Below are 21,436 nucleotides of genomic sequence, written 5' to 3'. Positions count from 1 at the left end.
TTTCGATTCAGCTGAGCTACCAATCAGAACGTTCGTTTTCGACGTGGTTGGATATTAAGGGCACCTGGAACAAACCGTGGCCCCATTTGTACAATGGGCCTAATGTGTAAGTGGTAAAAAAAAAAAATACATAAACCTGAGAGGACACTTTTGACCCTCAACACTGTTTGTGAAGATAAAAAAAAATATATATATATATATATATATATATATATATATATATATATATATATATATATATATATATATTTTATCATATTACTAAATATCAATAAATTTTATGGAAGGCAAATTTTTTTCAGGTCATCTGGTGTAACCCTAAAAAAAACATCTTGATTACCTTGACTCATTATACCTGACATTTGTCATATTTTTGTCAAACATTTGTGAAATATGTTTGTAAACTTTTTTACAAAAATTCCTCAGATTATATCATGTTTTGTCTTGCATCCTATGCATTGCTATTACCTTTAGAAGTTCTTCCTGGCTGCTAAAACTAGGATGAGGGTGACGGTATCGGCCTTCACGATATTTGTGGGTGATAAATTCTTTCCGCTGTTCCGGGGAGGCATCACAGTCCAGTTCCTCGGTCACAGGAAGCCTGCCTGCCCAGAATTCATTGGCACCATCATTGCCAAGCATTATAAAGAGCTAGAACACATGAAGATAGGGGTTCAAGTTAGCCTCATTTGTAACAGACCTTGTGAAAAACATTGTAAATATCAGTGGGGCGAAATATCAGGACCTTTTCGAACAAAGACCTGTGTCAAAATCCTTTTACAACTCATGACAACCCTTACCTGGACGATCTCGTTACTCCACACGCTGGTGTCTAGTTTCAGACTCTGCACTTTCGACACCATTGTGCCAAGACCTCGATGCTGGCCTGCAGGCAAACAGAACAAAAGAGGCATCACATCACTCTCCACACACCATTCACTCTGTTTGTCCCACAATGACTTCCAGATTTTGTGCCTCTGAGCCACTGTTATCTATAGTTTATACAGCACGGAGGACCTCTCATGAACTCTCAAATGAGCTTATGGGCTCTTAATACCATCTGTATCAATCCAAGACACTGCACTGCCATTACACATGTTGGCTAATCACAGTTTAGATGAACCATGACCAAAGCATATCAGACTAAGGGGCGAATTCACTTAATGGGTTCGCCACTTTGTGTGCAATATTTCAGTGCAAAAACTGCATTATACTACCACACGCAATCCAGTTTAGCCAGGTGCTAAATGCGTTGAAATAGCGCAGTGTGCTGAGTATTTAAATGAAAACATTGAGAATCCCCATCTTTGGCAATGTATCTTTTTCATCCTCTCTTTCTGATTGGGCTTTTAGTGTCTGGAGAGCACAAGGCTTAGTTATAATTGGTCAGTTATTTATTGTTAATAACTTTGCTTCATTTGACCAACTTAAAGAAAAATTTCATTCGTAAATATTTCACAGATTTTCCCTCTACTCCACACAACAGTATTCTTGAATGCATTATAGATCAGCATAAATGTATAAAGGGCACCATTTCTAGAATTTAAGGTTTAATAAATAAAAAGCAAGCTCCTTCTAATTGGACATTAAAGTCTCTTTGGGAGGATGACTTGATGATGACACTGGACGGTGACACTTGGGACTCCATCTCAGAAAGAATACACCATTCCTCAGTTAATTCTAGGCACTGCCTTATTCAGTGTAATATAGTGCATCGTATCCATTGGTCTAGAGCCCAAATCGGCTAAATAATATCCTCATCTTGACCCCACCTGCCCATGATGTGCTGTAGAGCCAGCCTCTTTGTTTAATTCATTTTTATCTTGTCCTAAATTATTAAAGTTTTGGGGGAAAATTTGTAGCTGTTTTTCAGACATTTTTGCTATGCTAATAGACCCCAACCACCTGACAGCCTTAATTGGTGTTCTTCCAGAAACTACTAAATAAACATCTTTAGAAATTGACAATATAGCACTTTCCACACTGTTGGCCAAACAACTTATATTTATTAATTGGAAGCTACCATCTCCACTCTCCTATCGTCAATGGATTTTGGATATACAGTTTGCCCTCATACTGGAAAAGATTAAAATTTGAATTAGAAAGAAACCAGATATTTTTACTAAATATTGGAGCCCTTTTTACAAATTTTTAAGGAGGCAGGTACTTCTTTTTTCTTCTAACGTTATATAATATTTTCTACTGTAACTTTGGGTAACTTTTCTTGTACTGTTTTTTTAATATGTGACTTTTATAGTGTATGTTAACATTTAAGGATGTCCATGCAGGGGCCATATTATTTGCACAATTTTCTTGTAATTTTCGTCTGTCTTGTGATGGTTTTTGTAATTGTGTTTTTCCAAAGTTGTGCCTATAACTCTCTATTAAAGACATCTATCCTTTGCTATTCTGTTTCAGATTTTTTTTTACTTTTGCCATCTCATTTTGTAAGGCCATATGTGGTTAAAGGAATATTTTTGGTTCAAGTACAAGTAAAGATCAATCAAGCATTTGTGGCATAATACTGATAACCACAAAAATTCATTTTGACTTGCCCCTCCTTTTCTTTAAAAAAAAAAAAGCAAAAATCTGGGTTACAGTGAGACACAAAGGATGTGAATGGGGCCAATTTTAACGTTAAAATACTCACTTTCTAAAGCAGGGTTTCTGCAGGTTCGAAGGAATGAAATTTAAGACTTTTTAAGGTCAAATAAAAGAAAAAATGAAGAGCATTTTCGCAATAATATTAAAAAAATAAAACGCATTAAATAATAAAATAGCTGGTAAATACAAAACCACTGAGGCTACTTGGATGTCTCTGGACATGTTTTCTATATTTTATTATACATTTATGTGTTTACTTTTTTAAACAAGTTAATACAACATTCAAACTTTAAATGAATTCATTAAGAATGCACATAGCCTAAATGATGTAGCCAATATTGTGACCCTTCACTTTATTCACTTGCTTTCCACCAAGACATGATACAATAGACCATTGCTTTGGCAATGTCACCGCTTATCTCAAACACGGATGTGGTGGCAAAAACCATGCGTAAAAATTAAACCTTTATCGGATTACGTTGTTGAAAATGTATTCCGAAGGCTCTCGTTGACTGCTGTGGCTTCAAGACATCAAACAGAGTTTACTGGACTGAGGAGATCATTTCAACTCACTTTGCAGCAAAAAGTTATAGCAAATGTGATTACATGTTTGTTATTAACTCATTTCATTATAGTAATTGTAACGCTAAGAATATGTTTGTATTTATGATGGTTTTGTGTCATACATTTGTTTAATCCTCTAATCTCTAAGCTGGCTTTCTTCCACTACACTGCACATGCACTGACATTTTGTAAACTACAGGATTGGTCTATAGACCTTATTCCCATAGCACCATGTTTGATTTTTAATGGGAATGGAAACAAGGCTGTGAGGGATAGACTTACCACCTCTTCAATTGCATGCACGGTATAAATCTGTAAATTTCCACAACTCATGTTGTCTGGAGTTTTTTATCTACTAAGTGTCCTTGAAAAGATATTTTCCCAATGTTTTGTTTGCAGAATGATCCAAAAACACTTTAAACTGCAGTATAACCAATTGAAGAGACTGTACATCCATCCCTCACAGCCTTGTTGTCATTGTCATTAAAAATCAAATGTGGTGCTGCTGTGAATAAGGTCTAGCATGCGTGAATAACATTTATAAAAAAAAATCTTGGCAGATACATTTAACAAATACTTTAACAGGGCAGTTCATTTAAAAATGAAATTTCTGTCATCACTGCTCACACTTAATTCTGAATAAAGTTTTGGAACAAAAAATAAGACGTTAAGCAAAACGTTTAGTCTCAGTCACCATTCACTGTCACTGCATATTTTTTCATTCAATGAAAAGTGAATGGTGACAGAAACTCCCTAATATCTCCTTTTGATATCCACTTAAATAAGAAAGACATACAGGTTTGGAACAGCATGAGGGTAAGTGATGACAATTTCAATTTTTGTGTGAAATATCTCAAGTAAAAGTCAAAACTCGTCAGTTAACTTAAAAATGGCCATTTAAAGTTGACAATATGTATTTCAAATGTTAATAGATTAAATTATTAAACAGAACTGTGCTGCATAATTAGTTATGAAGTATATTAAAAACAGATTCTATACTAAATATTAAATATTGATAATATATTTTCATATTATGTCTATTATGTTCTTATAATATTTATATAAATATATTATTATTGTTTTGTATATTATTAAAAGAATTTTGTAATCAACTCATTCAGATGGCAGATTAATACCTCTAAAGAGATGGAGTTGAGTGATATAAGAGGTGTAACTCTGCAGCTGAGTAGTTCTTTACAATTCTTGCTAAAGGTGATGTAAAATAAGGAAGCACCAAGATATGAAAGGTGTCAAAAGACTGCTCCAACATTGAGTGCTTGCAAATTGCAATGTTGACAGCTTTGTCAATTATAAGCAGGAGCGAGAGTGTTAGCGTATCGCTCGCTTACAGAGATGATGGTGATTCTGCTGTTTTAAGCATCTCCTCTATTCATGCCCCAAAATGTAAGACCTCAGTAAATGGGGGGCCTGGGTAGCTCAGCTAGTATTGATGCAGACTACCACACTGGGAGTCTTGAGTTCGGATCCAGGGCATGCTGAGTGACTCCAGCCAGGTCTCCTGAGAAACCAAATTGGCCTGGTTGCTAGGGAGGGTCGAGTCACATGGGGTAACCTCCTCGTGGTCGTGATTAGTGGTTCTCGCTCTCAATGGGTTGCAGGTTGTGCGTGGATCACAGAGAGTAGCATAAGCCTCCACATACAGAGTCTCCGCGGTGTCATGCACAACGAGCCACGTGATAAGATGCGTGGATTGACTGTCTCAGAAGCGGAGGCAAGTGAGATTTGTCCTCCGCCACCCGGATTGTTGTGAGTAACCGGGCCACCGCAAGGACCTACTAAGTAGTGTGAATTGGGCATTCCAAATTGGGAGAAAAGCGGATAAAAAATAAAAATAAAAAAAAAGACCTCAGTAAACAATATTTAAGACTTCTTGTAATTTATTTAAGATATTTAAGACTTATTATGGCCTTAAATTTTAAAAAGTAAATTTACCCATGGGTATCCTGTCAAGTATAGCAACAAGACATAAACAATATGCATGTAAACATAATTTTAGCGTGATAAAATCACTTATTAACCTTTTCTGTGTTCATTTATTGCCAATTTTACAAATTTGTTGCCATGGCGATGTTGTCAACAACCTCTAAAACCCTAAAATGACTGTAAAAATGGCAATTCAAACCACTTCGTTGCTCAAATAATGCATGCGTTTTAACAAGAAAAATTTGCTTTTATAAAATTACAAGCTTCACATTTCTGCCTTTAAACCCTCCACAAATTGGCTACATTCACTTCCATTGTAAGTGCCTCACTGTGACATAGATTTAAATTTTTTAAAAGAAAAGGAGGTACAAGTCTAATTTAATTTGTGTGGTAATAAACATTATGCCACAAATGTTGTCGATTGAGCTTAACTTGTATTGAGCCCAGAATATTCCTTTAAATCCTAGAAATATGGGGCTCTCTGAAAAAAAAATTAAACGTACCCATTTTCAATGGTTGAAAACCAAATGAGGGTCACATAATATAAAGCTAGTTTTATTTGTCCAGCAAAACATGTACTGAAGTACTATTGAACTCTGAAATAATATTGAAACTAGAAATGTACCTGAATTTATTCTTTCATAATACATAATACGTACATAATATAATATATACAAAATAATGGATTACTCGGTAAATACTAGTCCATGGCATTTAATACTTTTGCCTTCATCATCATTTATGTTTATTTTTCTTCAGAAAAATTTATTAAAAAAAAAGAATTCAGGGAAGTTTCCCATTAGACAACCAGGCACTAAAACAATGCAGAATGTGCATGTACCGTAAATAAACAATTCTATCAGTGGGGGAAATGATTCTAAGTGAATTCCTATTCTGAAAGAGCTCAACAAAGCTCACAAGCCAAAGTCGGTACTTATAAGTCAAGATGACATTGACAAATAAGCCGAAGCTGATAAAATGTCCAGTCTTTACACTACCACATCAGCCACACACACACCTGCACAATTCTTGCAGATGACCACACAGAGATTGATGGATGCCCAGTCTGGATTGATGGCTTTGCAGTCTGCACAGACCTTGTTGGACCTGTTGGACCAGATCTTCTCTGCCACCTCGTAATCAGATAGTGTTTCCGCTATAGATTCCTGCAGGGCCTCCATCCAGTCCCTCTTCTCTCGCTCTGACTCTGCAGTAAAGCTGCAAGCATGCACAGAACATTCTTATTGCTCGGACTCTGTAAATCCTATTAATTGTCCCGAAGGCTGGCATGGTTACTTTGTGGGAACAGCCCACTTGATGATTTCCCTACTTTTCTTGCAGTTGAAGTCTAAGTGTGCTGATAAAGAGATAGTTAACCCAAAAATTAAGATTCTATCATTATTTACTCACCCTGATGTTTTTTCAAACACATATGACTTACTAGCTTCTGTGGAACACAAAAGGAAATATTTAGCACAATGTCCAAGCTGCTCTTTTCATACAATTGAAATGGAAGGGGACAAGGAACAGCAGTGGTCACCATTCATTTCACTCTATGGAAAAGAGAAGCTTAGACATTCTGCTAGATAACTCCTTTTTTGTTTCACAGAAGAGAGAATATAATATAGTTTTAGGGTATGACATGAGGGTGAATAAAATATGACAAAATCTTCATATTTGGGGTGAATTTTACATTTAAATTCAACTGATGAAAAGTACTTGATTGATTTCAAGACCACATATGGCATTAGTTTATTGAAGCCTTTAAAAGAGAATAATGCAATATTTTAGAATAAGGAATGATATTAGGAAATGACTTAAAGAGGTTGGATGTAAGCAAGTTACATGAAGGTATAGTTCACCCAAAAATGAAAATGAAAAAAACAAAGATTTCAAAAAAAGTATCTCAGCTCTGTAGGTCCATACAATGCAAGTGAATGGTGATCAGACCTTCATATCTCCTAAAATCACATAAAGGAAACATTCAAGTAATCCATAAATTCATGTTGTCAGAAGTGATTTAATATGTGTGGGTGAGAAACAGAACAATATTGAAGTGCTTTTTTACTCTAAATCTTCACTTTAACTTTCACGTTCAGATGTGAAAGTACAACTTTACAGGCACCACATATTAATTTCAGATGTAAAAGTGAAAGTGGAGATTTAGAGTAAAAAAAGGAGTTACATTTTGATCAGTATCGCTTCTAAAGACATGAATTTAACCACTGAAGTCTTATGGATTATTTGGTGTTTCCTTCCTGTGGTTTTTGGAGCTACAAAGGTCTGATCACCATCAACTTGTATTGTATGGACCAACAGAGCAGAATTTTATTCAAAAAATCTTTGTTCGTGTTCTGCTGAAGAAAAAAGTCATACACATCTGGTATGGCATGAGGGTGAATAAATGATGAGAGAATTAACATTTTTGGGTGAACTGTCCCTTTAACAAAGAAGCGTACTGTGACTTTAACGATTTACCTGAAGGTTTTATAAGGTGTAATGAGATCAAAGCTCTTGCCCTTTCCATCACGTATTGTAGCGCCTCTGGCCTCAATTAGAGTAATTCCAATCCCATTCTTAAAGCACTGCAAAACACAAGACACAAAGGCTTAGCTTTGATGTTAAAATGAATAATTAAAATCCCATTCAATTATTATAGTGCTATTTACTGTACAGAGTATTGTAACATGCTACAGGAAGTCCAGAATATGTTTTGCAACACCCTTAAACAAAATTACACAGGAAAGAGACACATAGATCAGAACTGTTTTGCTGTATAATTAGCACTAAATCAAAAATAGTATGGTACTAAAATATGATTACCTATAGCATGATTAACTAATCACCTGCTCACTCTTGTACAGCCAGATCTGCTCCATTATAATGGCAGTATAGATCTTTGATTTGGTTCCTTTGAGCTCTAGAAAGCCGCTCTTTTGGCAGTGGCTGCCAGGGCCAAAACGTGGCCGGCCAAAAACCAGCTGTTCTTTGATTCGCTCTTGCAATGTGCTGCACCATTTGGTCCTCTGGACTGCAAGTAGACATTAAAGTTGAAATATTATCAGATGCAGATCTAAACCTGCACTTTCTGTTGATTTTCAGATTTTTTGAGCCATGATACTGTATTTTGTTTTTAGATTACTCAGATGGAAGAGAAGTGAACATTTAATAAATATTATGGCAGGCACTTCTAAAGTCAATGTATAATTCTACTGCATATAATCAGCTGTAATGCACTAACAAAAAAGTACACGGTGCACTGACAAACCATGTTTTTTAGACATAGGCCATAGTAGCACCATGTTATTTTTGTAGTAGCCTACCTTGGATACCATGGTATTCATTTTACGACACATTTTGTGTCAGAAAAAGACAATTAGCTGCTAAAATGCAATGTTTACCATCATTATCAGCACGGAAGACAAATGTCCTGTGGCTTGTCACAACTTCAAATTTATTGTCTTTAGCTACGCGGGCCATTTGAATGGCAGCTAAGGGAATCACACCTTTGGGGTAAGCATCCTGGAAGAGAAATACCATTTGTGTTAGAAATAAGCAGCATATATGAACTTTGTAGACAAAAACAGAGGAATGTAGGATTTGTTTAACATTTTGAAGGTTTTAAGACAAGTAAAATTGCTTAATTGTTTAATGTGGAATTAAAATTTGCCTTGACCTTTTAATTGTGCCATGTAAACATAGTTGTAATTCAAAAAGACAATTTATTGCAACTAGGCTGCAAACAAGTCTTGTTCCCAACTTAAGAAACAGTCAGAAACCCAAATTCACATGACCAAATACATGACCGCCCACATTTGTACATCAAGGATGCCTAATTTGTGTTTAGAAGCGTCCAGTCATGGTGATGTAATAAAAAAATAAATTAAAATAAAGATTCAACTTTATTAACATTCTGTAAAGTACAGGTACAGAGCCAATGAAATACAGTTGTTTTCGCACATCCCAACTAAGCTGGGGTCAGAGCGCAGGGTCAGCCATGAAACAGCGGCCCTGGAGCAGATAGGGTCAAGGGCCTTGCTCAAGGGCCCAACAGTGGTATCTTGGCAGTGCTGGGGCATGAACACCCAACCTTTCGGTCAGTAACCCAGAGCCTTAACCGCTGAGCCGCCACTGGCCCTAACACAGAAGTAGGATAGATTCTATTATTCTTCAACACCAGAAGGACTAATGATAAGATTAAAATGTAGAAGAGTCTGTCCAACTTTGTGCCGTTCCTCGCTGTGTGCATATCCTGCTAAAGAAATGAGCGGCTGAAGTTTATCACATGGTCCCTGATAATTTCAGTCAGATCTTAACTATTTGTGTGGCGTACTTGAGCACAGTTTGTTTTTGTGAACCGGTCACAATGTTATACAGATTTTGCAAAGAAACTGTAATTAACCCAGCCCCAACACCAGACTATTTGTGACTGCAAAAATATGCCTTATAGGGGCTGTTCAGACCACACACATTCTTGCACTAAAAAAAGCCAGACAAAATGAATAGAAGAGTGCAGGTGTCTTTTTAACTTGGCACAGCACAAAAAAATGCACCTACACAAGATGCTGTGCAACAGTCAAAGTGTTGAAATTTTGTAATAAAAAAACAAAAAAAGAGCACAGTCAAGTCAAATTTATTTGTATAGCGCTTTCACAACAGGCATTGTTTCAAAGCAAATGTACATGAAATTATGCAAAAAATGTTTTGGGTGTGAACAGCCCCTTATTCACTTCATATTCAATAAGGGTCAAAGAGAAGGTGAAAATGTCCATGTGAATCTAAATAGAGATTGTTTTGGACCAAAACAGTAAGTGGTCTCCAGGGGAAAAAATACATTGTTAGAGATATGATATGACCCCTTTGATTATACACTATCTTAAAGGCATTGAGTTTGCTCTTGAACAATCATACCTTTTCGCTACCATAGTACATCAAGTTTTTCCCATCAAATTTCACATAGCGTTTCTGGAACACATAGTTTCTGCAACATAGAAACAAAAAACGTATTTTACATCAGATTAGACCACTATTTATGTTTGAGTGAACACTAACTTCACTCAAACATATACTCCATAATAGAGAGCGTTGCAGTTTTCATGAATAACATTTCTCAAGAAGCAAGTGAATCTAACGAAATGTCAAACAGAGGACAGGAACAAACATCTGGAGACACAGACAAAGCCATGAATAAGGACAAACCGGCTAGAGAGGACAAACAGAGGGCAGAAACAGCCATTGAGGAGAGTGCAGGAGATGCAGTGGCAAGAGGAGACGAGTAGCGGCCCCAATGGGGCGTACCCTTGAGGAGAGAGCTTGTCCAGCCAACCGCTGAGGACGGGTGCCACCCGCTCGGACAGCGAGGTGAAGCTGGCATAGGGAGAGATGATGTGGTCCTCATCCGCTTCAATGGAGCAGAGGTTATGAGGGAGGGAGAACGAGTGGGATGCTGGGGAGGGCTCACCCACTGTAAAGTAGCCTGGAGAATCAAGACGCTTGAGCCACGAGTAATTCCGATGCCTGTAGGAAGAGGAGAGGGTGCAATATGGGAAATGTAAAATGTACATTAATTTTAATGTGTTCCTCTGTAACCCATAATGATACCTCCTGACATCAAATGATCCCATCCCCATAAAACAAAAGTGAGAATATTACATGTATTGTTTTGACTTGCTTTTTCAGTTAATTGAAGAAGTTACTTTGCTGAATCATGCTTACTTAGACAACTATGAATAACAAAAAAATAAAAATATGATTTGCCATTTACAACACTTTTTAACTTCACATTATTCTAGAAGGTCTTCAAAGCTAGAAGCTTTCCTAACTAGATCAAAATATTCTAAGACAAAGGACAGTAGGCTAACACATGAGGCAGGAAATGGTTTCCTGACTAAGTGCAAACACTGATTCCACTTTATCCCAGATTACTTTTTGCTTTAGGTGTCACTATGAGATTAACAGTAGGACAAAATACTTTGGGAATACTGAACTTTGTATGTATTTTATAGTGTCTGTTTTTGCTCATTTTAACTCTCATGGAAATAATTTCACTTACCCTTGATCTTTTAGTTTGTCTTCTTTATTTGTAGTTCCAGTCTTTCCCTCACTTTTGGTCCTTTCAACCTGAGCATAATGAAAATATTATAATAATAATAATAATAATTAATATTATTATTATTATTATTATTATCCCCGCGACCCTGTACACAGGATAAGCGGTTGACGATGGATGGATGGATGGATTATTATTATTATTATTATTATTTATTAATACTAATAATAATAATAATAATAATAATAATATAATGATTACATATCTAATTATTAATGGATAATAATTATTATTATTTATGCATACGTCTATATAATTACTAACAAATAATAATATTATAAACAATAATAATTATATTGATGGTTATTATTATTATTATTAAATCATCTCTTTGAATAATTAAAGTATTTAATAAACAATTAACTAAGTATTTTTTTTTAAGTTTTAAGTTATTCTGGTAAATTAAGTTAACATATCTCTTACCTCTGAGTGTTGATATTGTCGCTTGCTTTGGAAAACTGTTTCACAGTACGGACTGATCATTTCATCATCACCCTCAGCAGATGCTAAGTTGGTTGGGCAAAAGACATGTCCCAAGTATTTCATACATTCATAAAAAAAAGTGTTTAGACAATAAATCCATTTAAAATAAAGTTGTACAAAGAGGCAAAAATAAACCTACCAGATGTTCTTTGAGGTGATTGAAATGTGCTGTTATTTTCTAAAGTGCTATGGAAAGAGAAATATTACAAGCTTATTATGAACTCTGAACAAAAAAAAAGACAAATCACTTAATCATAATGACAGCACTGGGATCACCACCAAAACAATCAAACTGCATTCAAGATTTAACTAAGAACCGTTACATATTCACCTATGGTTTTCAATAGATGGGCTGACTTCCTGGCGTGGAGGGGGAACGGGTACAGAGTGACTCCACAACATGCATGGAGCATCTGGTAAAGTGCCACAATAGATTTCATTAGAGACCATCTCCAGCCCTGAGCAGGGTGGACTCGGGGGTGAACCAGGTGTGTTAGTGAAAGGAGAACACTGATAACTAGAGGGTGAGTCCAGAGGGTTAGAGAGGGGTGGGGTGCTGTGCCGGTCCTTGTCCGACATTCTCCTGAATGTGGAAGGAGGAATCCCTCGATTTAACCTGGGAGGTACTGGGGGAAATGGCCCACCAGTCTCTGGGGCCAAAGAGGTATTACTCAAACTTGATTCACAAATGTCCAGTTTTGATTCAGTAGACGTTTCAACAGTTTCTATACTAGATGTACTAGACAACAAATCATCCTGAGAAGAATTCCAGCCAGGCTGTGCTTCATGTTGTGTTGGTAATGATCGCCTCTCTGCACTAAGTTTGTGAAAGACAGTTCTTGGTTTTGGTACTGGCTTTACGACAGTAGCACTACGCTCAGAGTATGAACGTTTCACTTGTGCACTAAGATTCGTGGCAGAGCTATTATGTAAGGCTTCAAAAGAGGTGTCAACATGTCCTGAGGGAGAAAGAGGCTCTGCGTTGACAGGGGTCACCTTGTGAATAGCAGAATCTGAGTTACAGCGATCTAGCAAGGGCTCTTTCCTTTGATATTGACAGATCGTCTGAATGTGCTCGACCAGTTTGAGGATACGCTTCCTGTGGCCTGTGGCAGTCACTCCCACCCTGTTCAGAGCGGCATTGTCCACATGACAGAAGTCCCGGGCAAGGAGAAAGCCTGCCTGACGGAAGTGATCCAGATACCTCTCGAGGTGGATAGATGCCAACAGGTCCTCTGCATCTGAGCATGGACCAATTGTTGCCATAGTGTGCATGAGTGCTCATTGGGCTGCATGCAAAACAGCAGCAATTCCAGTCAAGAATAAAAGGCGATTCCAGTCCTTCATCTGAGAAAATAAGTACAAAAAGATATGAATAGTTTCTTTGCAATTAAGGTCTCTTTATCATTGTATTATCTCTTTTTCACAGCCTCTTTATATGTGTGACGAGGAGGAGGGCGTGGCTAAGCCGTGAAGGAACACTGCCGGCACTGAATCAGCTGATCAGCGGGAGAGCAAGATCAAGAGGCGGACAGAGACGCCGGTTAAGTTGGTTCAAAATGCAGCAGCTCGAGAGCTAACTAGAACCAAACAAATATGATCATATCAGCCCTATTTTACCAACTGGCTACCTGTTAAGTTTCGTATGAATTTTGAAATTGAAACCACACTGTAATCTATCACAATCATTACGATCGCAAAACTTGATATGTTAACATTACAGAGAATATCAAAATCTACAAAATGAGGAAGATCATTTTTATATTTGGCTCCTAATCTATGGAATAGTCTTCCTAGCAGTGTTCATAACTCAGACACATTCTCTCAGTTTAAGTCTAGACTAAAGACTTATCTATTCAGCCAGGCATACACCTAATTTATCCCTCAATTCATAGCTTTGCTGCTTTAGTTAGGACTGCTGGAACCAAAAACACTTCTCTTATTATTTAACCCTGCTTTAAAGTGAATGACATCTATGCTAATTTTATTCTATAACCTTTATTCTCTAACCTTTGTACAAGGCTAAAAAACGCCTCTTTATATGATACAAAACTGCATTATACTTCCTGGTATCATAAAATTTACGTGCTTCATTACACTTTTGGCGAAAATCGAGCTAAATAAGGTTGTAATCAGACAAGGTTTTTAAAGGTGATTTTTAGATGGAGGTTTTAATAAGTGAAACGTACCTCCCACACCTAAAACTGTAGCCTAAACGTAACCAACAGTGTCCAGAAAGATAAATGATAGTTTAACAAAACAGATATCCTTACCCTTAACCAACTTCTAACCCTAACCAATAGTGTTTTAAATGCAAATTCAAAATAAATAAAAAAGAAAACACATGAACTGAATCATCCACGCCAATTTGTGTCACTTCTATGCCACTTTCACTTCTGTGCGTCTTTGGCAGGACTCAAACCGTGTCCAACACACTATCAGGTGAGCTACAAAGTAAGCTATGTACATAGGAAAAAGTGTGTATATGTAGGTGGGTCTGTAATACAAGTGTTTAAATGTTTTGTTTTTTAAATAACGCACTAAAGTGAAAGTGTTTTGATATCATAACAGCGGGGGTGAGTAACAGAGTGAAAAATAAGCAACAGCAATTGTACTTGTGATTTGTCTGACAATTATTAAACCACACTGTTGTTGTAGCACCTCTAGTGTTCATTTCACCAGGAAACTGCAGCGAAATGTGGAAAGTGGCACATACAATTCAGTTTGCAAACATTTTTATAAAGTAACGTTCATTCTATGAGACCAGGTTGGCATTATAAGCAAGGAAAAGCAAAGCAAAGCAAAAACAAAACAACAACACAAAACAACACAAATAAATAAATACTCTATTTTTTGTCTTGTCTATGCAAAACTCACTGCCACAATGCCAGGCTATTGCGTGTGGTTGTTAAGGTTCTCGTAATGTGGTTGTTAAGGTGCTCTGACATTCTAACACGGTTGCTATGGTGTTCTGGCTGGTAGTTTCTATGATTTTCTTGTCCCTAGATCTGACTCAGGTCCCTCATTTATTGTCTGCCAGATGAAAATTGCAAGACTCATTGCTTAGAAAAGTCATAGCACACCGCTCCACAAGAAGTCAAAGGATTTGAGGTATCGAATATAAAAAAAATTGTGAATGAGTTTGATGAACAAAAGGCAAGGCAACAGAGGTTAAAGGCCTTTTGTGATAAAGAGCATTTTTCAGTGGTATAAAAATTAATCACTGTTTTACTCATAGACTGTAAAAAAAGATGGACGATGCCCCTTCGCTCTTTTCCATTGGTGAGAACTGAAGCCGCCAGTGTCCCGATATGGCGCTGACATCTTGGGCCTTGAGTCTGCGTAGTTGCGATTTCGGCACCAGACCTGCGCAGTAGTGAGCAGGAAGTAAAGCCGTGAAATCAAGGCCCCGCCCTCACTCTCGCTGAATCAATCGCAAGCACACGCACCTGCACTTTTGACTTATGACGGTGTGAAATAATTAATTATAGAAATTTAGATATTAAATTTAAAGCTCCAATCTCCTCAGTCCTCCGAAGATCCCGAAAAAAAGTCAGTTGGTGCTTCAGTGACTACTTCGCTCAGAGAACCTGTCAATCACAGCTGTCACAGCACCGTTTTTATAGCATCAAATAACTAACTAAAAACAAACTTATTTTGAAAACAAACACTTGAAATTACATCAACGTGATAGAAACTACAGTAAATGACAGAAACTATCTTTGGAAAAAAGATATGTGAAGTGTAATTTAATTGTTTAGTTGGTCTCACGTCCAGTTGAATAACATGGGGAGGCGGGGTTTATGACCTATACTAGGACCAGTCACCGGGGGGCAATCGAGATGTTTTGGCTTCACTTTTGAGGGCTTGTGCGGCACACTTGGTTTTACTAAATTTCCACATGAGGCCATTACCCTGCTCCCTGACCCTAAAAACCACCATACTGAACCAAAGAGTGAAGTCAGTGACTGCACAAAAACAAATCTTTGTGCAAACGTTTAAATGAGCACTACGGGTTGAAACACATGTAAATATTACTGAATCACAAATAATGTTAAGCTGTAACCCACAAAGCACAATTCACATGACATGACAATACAGTAAGATTTCTAAAGTCTATTTTTAGATGTCTTTCATAGTGGCAAAGCTTTTGAAAATGTGGTGGAATGAAGTCTCTTAGAATTAGTTCGAAAACATTTACTCTGCTGAGGTAGGCCAGTGAGAAAATTAATGTGGGTGGAGCAAAGCTTATCAAATCAAATCAAATCTATTTGGAGGGGATGGCATGACTTTGGGAATGACCATTTGGGAACACTTTCTATAAACATTTGGAATGTGTCCTGCAATGGAGAGCAACACTTCCTTAACTGTGTGTCCCTCTCCCAGAGCAGGGCTCATTTTTACTGGCCCCACCACAAAAATCATACATTTTATTTGTGCAAGGAAAAAAAGGAACCATATTTTTTAATAAATATTTTGAGTAATGCATATTTTCTTTACAAAATTGCTAGGTTTTTAATTTGCTGTAATATATACTATAACTCCATGACTGCATACAATTTACAAACACACTTTTGCTGAAAAACAATGGCATTCAATGCAAAATACTACGAATTGGGTTATATTTAGTGGCGAATTCACCTTTTTGCCTTTTTACCTTATTTTCAATCGCTTTCCACTTCGAATTCATCAAAAAACGAATAGCAAACGACTAATAATTTATCCAATCGTAATTTATTTCTTGATGCTTACAAGGAAGTGTGACGACTGTTTCACAAATTGCATGCCCAAAGCCAAATGCTGAAGCGGTGCGTGAGTCTGAGCTCCACTCCATTATGTCTTACGAATTTATACAGAATCCCTCAACAGTGCAAGTGAATAGGCATCTAATGTCAGATTGACAGATTCATCAACATTGTATTTGTTCTTGATGGGTGTGATCTTTAGGATCTGTCCCAGGTGAGGCCTTTTAGCTGGCCTTGAGTGACTCAATCATGCCTTAAGTGATGTGCGTAATTTCAAAGTGAAGAGCGTGATATCTAGCTAACAAGTCGGTTTTCATCGACAGTGAGAAAGAGATCCTTATAGATTTAAAAACCTGAGATGTAAACAGGAAAAGAGAGCAGATTTTCACTTCAAGTAAATTGGTAAGTGCTTTATGCATTGTTATAACAACATCAGGAGTTTTCCAAGTGTCAATTAGGCTGGCTGGAGCATTCGGTGTCAGTTTAAGTTTTAAAAAGTAACCATGTACCCTTCAAAACAAAAATGATTGCAAGCAACATTTATTCTGGTAACCTGGTATTAGACCTTTTTGGTTTTGGCTTTTGTGCATGGACGTGTAAAAATGTAAAAAATGTAAATTGGTATTATTATTTAGCTGCGATGTAATGTATGATGTCCATAGGCATAGGGTGTCTAATTAATTGTGAAACAGTGTTTTATTAATGGCATGAATCACACTGAAGGCCAAGAATTAAAATGTACGGGCTGCCACTGGTTTTAATTGTAAACCCATTCTAACTGGTATTTCCAAGACTAGTCATTCTCGCAATTTCGACAAAACAAATAATAATAATGGAATTTTTTTTCTAAAGGTCATGTGTCAACAGGACCCGTTGGGAAATACTGGTAACTCAGCTATAGCAATTTCCTAAAATGTGAAGTTGAAACACTACCAGAGTTCAGTTGCTATTTGTGAACAAATCCCCTGATATAAGAAGGCTGCTTTGGGCCAATAACAAAGTTCTGATGAAGATGACGCAAGTCAAAAAAGAACCCTTAAATTGGACAGATTGTGAGAGTAAAGCGCTTCTCGTCATCCAAGGAGATGAAGAAATTTGTTGTCAGCTTACAGGAACAGTAAGTGATTCCATAACTTATGATAAAATAACTATCCATTTTTGACAAAAAGGTATACACAGGACCAAAAGCCTTTCCAGCAAAGAACATGATCACAAAGTTTAACAGAATTTTGGGGCTAATGTGTGAATAGTAGCAAAACAGATAAAGAGATGGAAAGCTGTTGCATCTGTAAATTGCACATACCAGAAAAGGCAATCTGGAAATTTTACTGCAATCTAACAGGTTTCATGTGTGAATGTAAGCGCAGCGTAGTTCTAGGGGGAAGACTAGCAGCTGTACATCATCGCACCATTAGCTGGGTAATTCCTAGCCAATCACATGTAAGCCATTGTTTTATAAGTCTGCTCACAATCAATCACATTGCTTTTTCAGGGTGCTAACATGGCAACCTCCACCACCCCACCACCTCCAGTTGAGTCCCGTCCTGCGTGGGGGTAGGCTCCTCGCCCCTGTCTCCTATTTCCGGCAGGATATGACGGTTCCGAGTATAACTTCTATGCCAAAGAGAGACATTACTTTTCTGTTTTATATTCATCAAATAAATGTCATCTTAAATATCACTCAAGTCTGCGAGTCTTTCTGATAGAAATGTGGCTTTACCGTTAGCCAGATAACGTTACCTTGGTGACAGGTTTAAATCAGTAGACTACAAAACAACAATGTTCAATGCATCACAGGAAATTAAAAGTTTAGGTTTGAAAAGGCATAAAAACAAAATATAATTACTTGTGACAATGCATCGGGAAAGTCACAGATCCATCAACTGTCTCGGACAATTATCACACTGGTTGAACCCTGATTTGGAATGTATTCCCCTATTGAGAAAGACAGTTCCCTGATTGTGTGTCCCAAAGACTGACAGCACTTGAGAACACTGGCCTAGGAAGAATCTCAAGGCTATGAATGGCATATAGCCAACCCTGACCAGGGGTGGGAACTGAGAGCCGCTACATTCCATGGCCAGGAGGGGCGGAGCCAGATGAGTGGGCGTAATGATTGGATAAGCTCTCTCATCATAGGTTCTACGTCTCATATTCACAAAGGATGCACAATACTCTCTATCAAGGCCATAGCAAATTGGTGGTAATAAGGGGTCAAGGTTTGGCTAGTTAGCATGTTCCAGTTAGCCCCTGCTGGTAGATGCCGTAACTACACCATTCTGCTGGCAAAAAGGCCATGAGAAAAGATTAGGGGGAATGAGTTTGTGCCAGCCAAGTAACTGATACTGAAATGAATGTGAATGCTAACGAATAGCACAAAAACAATAATAATTAAGTTAAAAAGCCTTGATATTGTCAAGAGGGTCTGTTTAACACTACAAAACTGAATAGAAAAGAAGACGTTAAAGGCTGTTAAAAAGGTTGATGAGTCATATCCTCTTCTTCCTTTGTCTGGACTCTGGATGCTAACCTTTGGCTCGGGCACTCTGATTCACCGGATCCCACGCTGTGAGGGGAGGCAGGAAGCTTATGAGGCGGACTGATAAAGTGTGACCTGAGGAAAGGAGAGAAACGGGTCCGGGTGTTGTCGTTTTCTCCCAAGCAGATATGCAGAAAAACTCCCTTCAGCAAACCTGTCATCACAAAGCTGAACAAGCCAAGCAGTGGCAAAAAATATCAAGCACTGAGCTACTTGCAAGGCAGCACTGTATTGATGTACCTCAAATATTGTAGTTAGGGTTCTTTATATAACCAACTACATACAGCTCTGGAAAAATTAAGAGACCACTGCAAAATTAACAGTTCCTCTGGATTTACTATTTATATAAGTATGTGTTTGAGTAAAATGAACATTTTCTTTTTATTCTATGTAGTACTGACAACATTTCTCCCAAATTCCAAATAAAAATATTGTCATTTAGAGTATTTATTTTCAGAAAATGACAACTGGTCAAAATTCAGTGCTCGAATAATGCAAAGAAAACAGGTTTTTTAACAACATAATACAAACGTTTTAACTTATGAAGTGTTCAGAATTCAATATTTGGTGGAAATAACCCTGATTTTCAATCACAGCTTTTGTGCATCTTGGCATACTCTATGTAAACTAGTCAACTAGTAAAGGCAAGGTGTATGAGTTCTGAAGTGGATGCGAGTCCACACGTGAGATGAAAGTATCATAGAAGCACCACAAAATGAAATTTTATCTTACATTTGCTTTTTATGACACTGTCAGTTAGGTTTAAGGTTTAGGGAAGTGAAGAAGATTTTGTTGATTTAAAAAAATTGAAAGATTAACCTTAAAGAACCTCAAAATTTTCATCTAACATTAGCTTTTGAGGACACTATTGATACGTCCACACTAATGAGTTTTCTTTCTCTATGTTTTGGCCTTCAGTCCACAGTGTCCACGTTTACATGCAACCAAATAATCTATTCATAATCTGACTGATATCTCAATTGGATTGAAAAACCTTCATGTAAACACAAAAATGATCGGATTGAGCTGGATCCAAATTACATTTCCATAAGATTGAAGGGGGGTGGTATAGACCTAAAATAATAAGTTTAAAAGAAAAATATTAGCCATGTAAACATTTGAATCTGATTTATACATAATACTCTGTGGGAACCTAATTTATACAAACTAATGACAAAACACATTATTAAGGGAATGCGGGCTCGCACTGAATATTCTGAAGGGCACACATGTTCTTTAATGACATCACATACAGCAAAAAAGACAGTTGTGTCATTCTTAATAGGGACTTTAAGCAGCAGGTGCGGATAAGGCGTTCTGTGTTCCACTGCATATATGGGACTTCACTTACTTCCTGACATCGAAACCATTATTTCTAAAGCATTTCTTCTTTGCCATAGTAACAGTCGATCGAACTTGATGGATTAGGAAAGTAAATGTTAGAATATGTTTTAAAGAGATGCACAGTGAACACCGCAGCCTAAACATGCTCCTCAAAACTTATGTTAAATTAAACACGGTTATAGGCTTTGAATAAAAAACCTCAAAAATATTGGTAGCCTATTAATTCTAATATCTAGGTACTGTAAGCTATTTATATCATACAAGAGTAAAATTCTTCTTCTGACTGTTATTTAACACTGCAAGCATCCCTTCTTTTGTTGTTGTTTTTCTTGTATGATTAAATGCTCTGTTCCACCATCATTATTGCTTAGTGATTTTTGCTTAGCGTCCTGTCTGAAGCTGTTGTTTAAAGTCCCTATTATTTTGTTTCCATTCCACATCTGTCAACTCCTTTAAGGACAACTCTCACCCACCAGTCTGCCTGCGGTTTGATTGGAGGAGGAACGGCATGAAGCAAATACATGGTTGAGTCAGACAGGATATATTAGACTCTGCTTCTATTTCTTCGTTTTAGAGCAAAAGAGCTTTTCTGGCATATTTTTTAGATATCACAACACAACAAAAAAGGCAATTATGAACTTTGGTGCCATTCTCACTTTCTCAGCATTTCTCAGATACTTCAGAACGCAACGACTGTCTCTCTTCACACGTGCAGAAGTTTTGTTCGGAATGGAGTTAATGCATATGTAAACAAATATTGAATTTATTTGGATTAACAAAATAGCCACTGATATGGTGTTGTGGTTGACAGCAACAACTGAGGTTTTCGAAAATGCTCTCCCAAGTGGATACATTTAAAAACGGTGTCCACGCATTTTAGTGTGGATAGGGAAAACTGAGACATTAGGTGTGTTCGACTTCATGCAACGGTACGCTGACAGATCGGCACAGGACTTGAAGCAGTGCATGTGGGGTTAGAAATTCTGTCTGAAGCTTTGTCGCTGCATGTCACCAGTGGCTGGCGGTTAGGTCGCTAGTGGTGTGCATGGAGAGTCCAAACAGCACTGTGTCTTTAAAATTAATATTATTATTAAAATATTAGGA

The 21,436-nt window shown here is 37.2% G+C and overlaps 1 protein-coding gene across 3 annotated transcripts in view; it reads right to left on the bottom strand.

The window, feature by feature from the left end:
• LOC127617356 (arf-GAP with Rho-GAP domain, ANK repeat and PH domain-containing protein 3-like) overlaps positions 1 to 21,436 on the bottom strand; it is a 54,296-nt gene that overhangs the window by 22,936 nt on the left and 9,924 nt on the right. For all 3 annotated transcript variants that reach the window (XM_052089358.1, XM_052089360.1, XM_052089359.1), the window contains 12 exons: positions 12,036 to 13,051; positions 11,844 to 11,890; positions 11,645 to 11,727; positions 11,165 to 11,232; positions 10,411 to 10,629; positions 10,024 to 10,093; positions 8,514 to 8,634; positions 7,959 to 8,143; positions 7,591 to 7,697; positions 6,131 to 6,330; positions 801 to 886; positions 469 to 651 (listed from right to left, as the gene is read on the bottom strand). In XM_052089358.1, coding sequence (XP_051945318.1) covers positions 469 to 651; positions 801 to 886; positions 6,131 to 6,330; positions 7,591 to 7,697; positions 7,959 to 8,143; positions 8,514 to 8,634; positions 10,024 to 10,093; positions 10,411 to 10,629; positions 11,165 to 11,232; positions 11,645 to 11,727; positions 11,844 to 11,890; positions 12,036 to 12,979 — 2,313 coding nt within the window. In that variant the 5' untranslated portion in view covers positions 12,980 to 13,051. The remainder of the gene's footprint in view (positions 1 to 468; positions 652 to 800; positions 887 to 6,130; positions 6,331 to 7,590; positions 7,698 to 7,958; positions 8,144 to 8,513; positions 8,635 to 10,023; positions 10,094 to 10,410; positions 10,630 to 11,164; positions 11,233 to 11,644; positions 11,728 to 11,843; positions 11,891 to 12,035; positions 13,052 to 21,436) is intronic.

The sequence above is a fragment of the Xyrauchen texanus genome, chromosome 23, assembly GCF_025860055.1.
Source record: "Xyrauchen texanus isolate HMW12.3.18 chromosome 23, RBS_HiC_50CHRs, whole genome shotgun sequence".
In the NCBI taxonomy this organism is placed as follows: Eukaryota; Metazoa; Chordata; class Actinopteri; order Cypriniformes; family Catostomidae; genus Xyrauchen; species Xyrauchen texanus.
The sequence above is the reverse complement of the archived record's forward strand: the minus strand, read 5'-3'. Positions and strand labels throughout refer to the sequence as shown.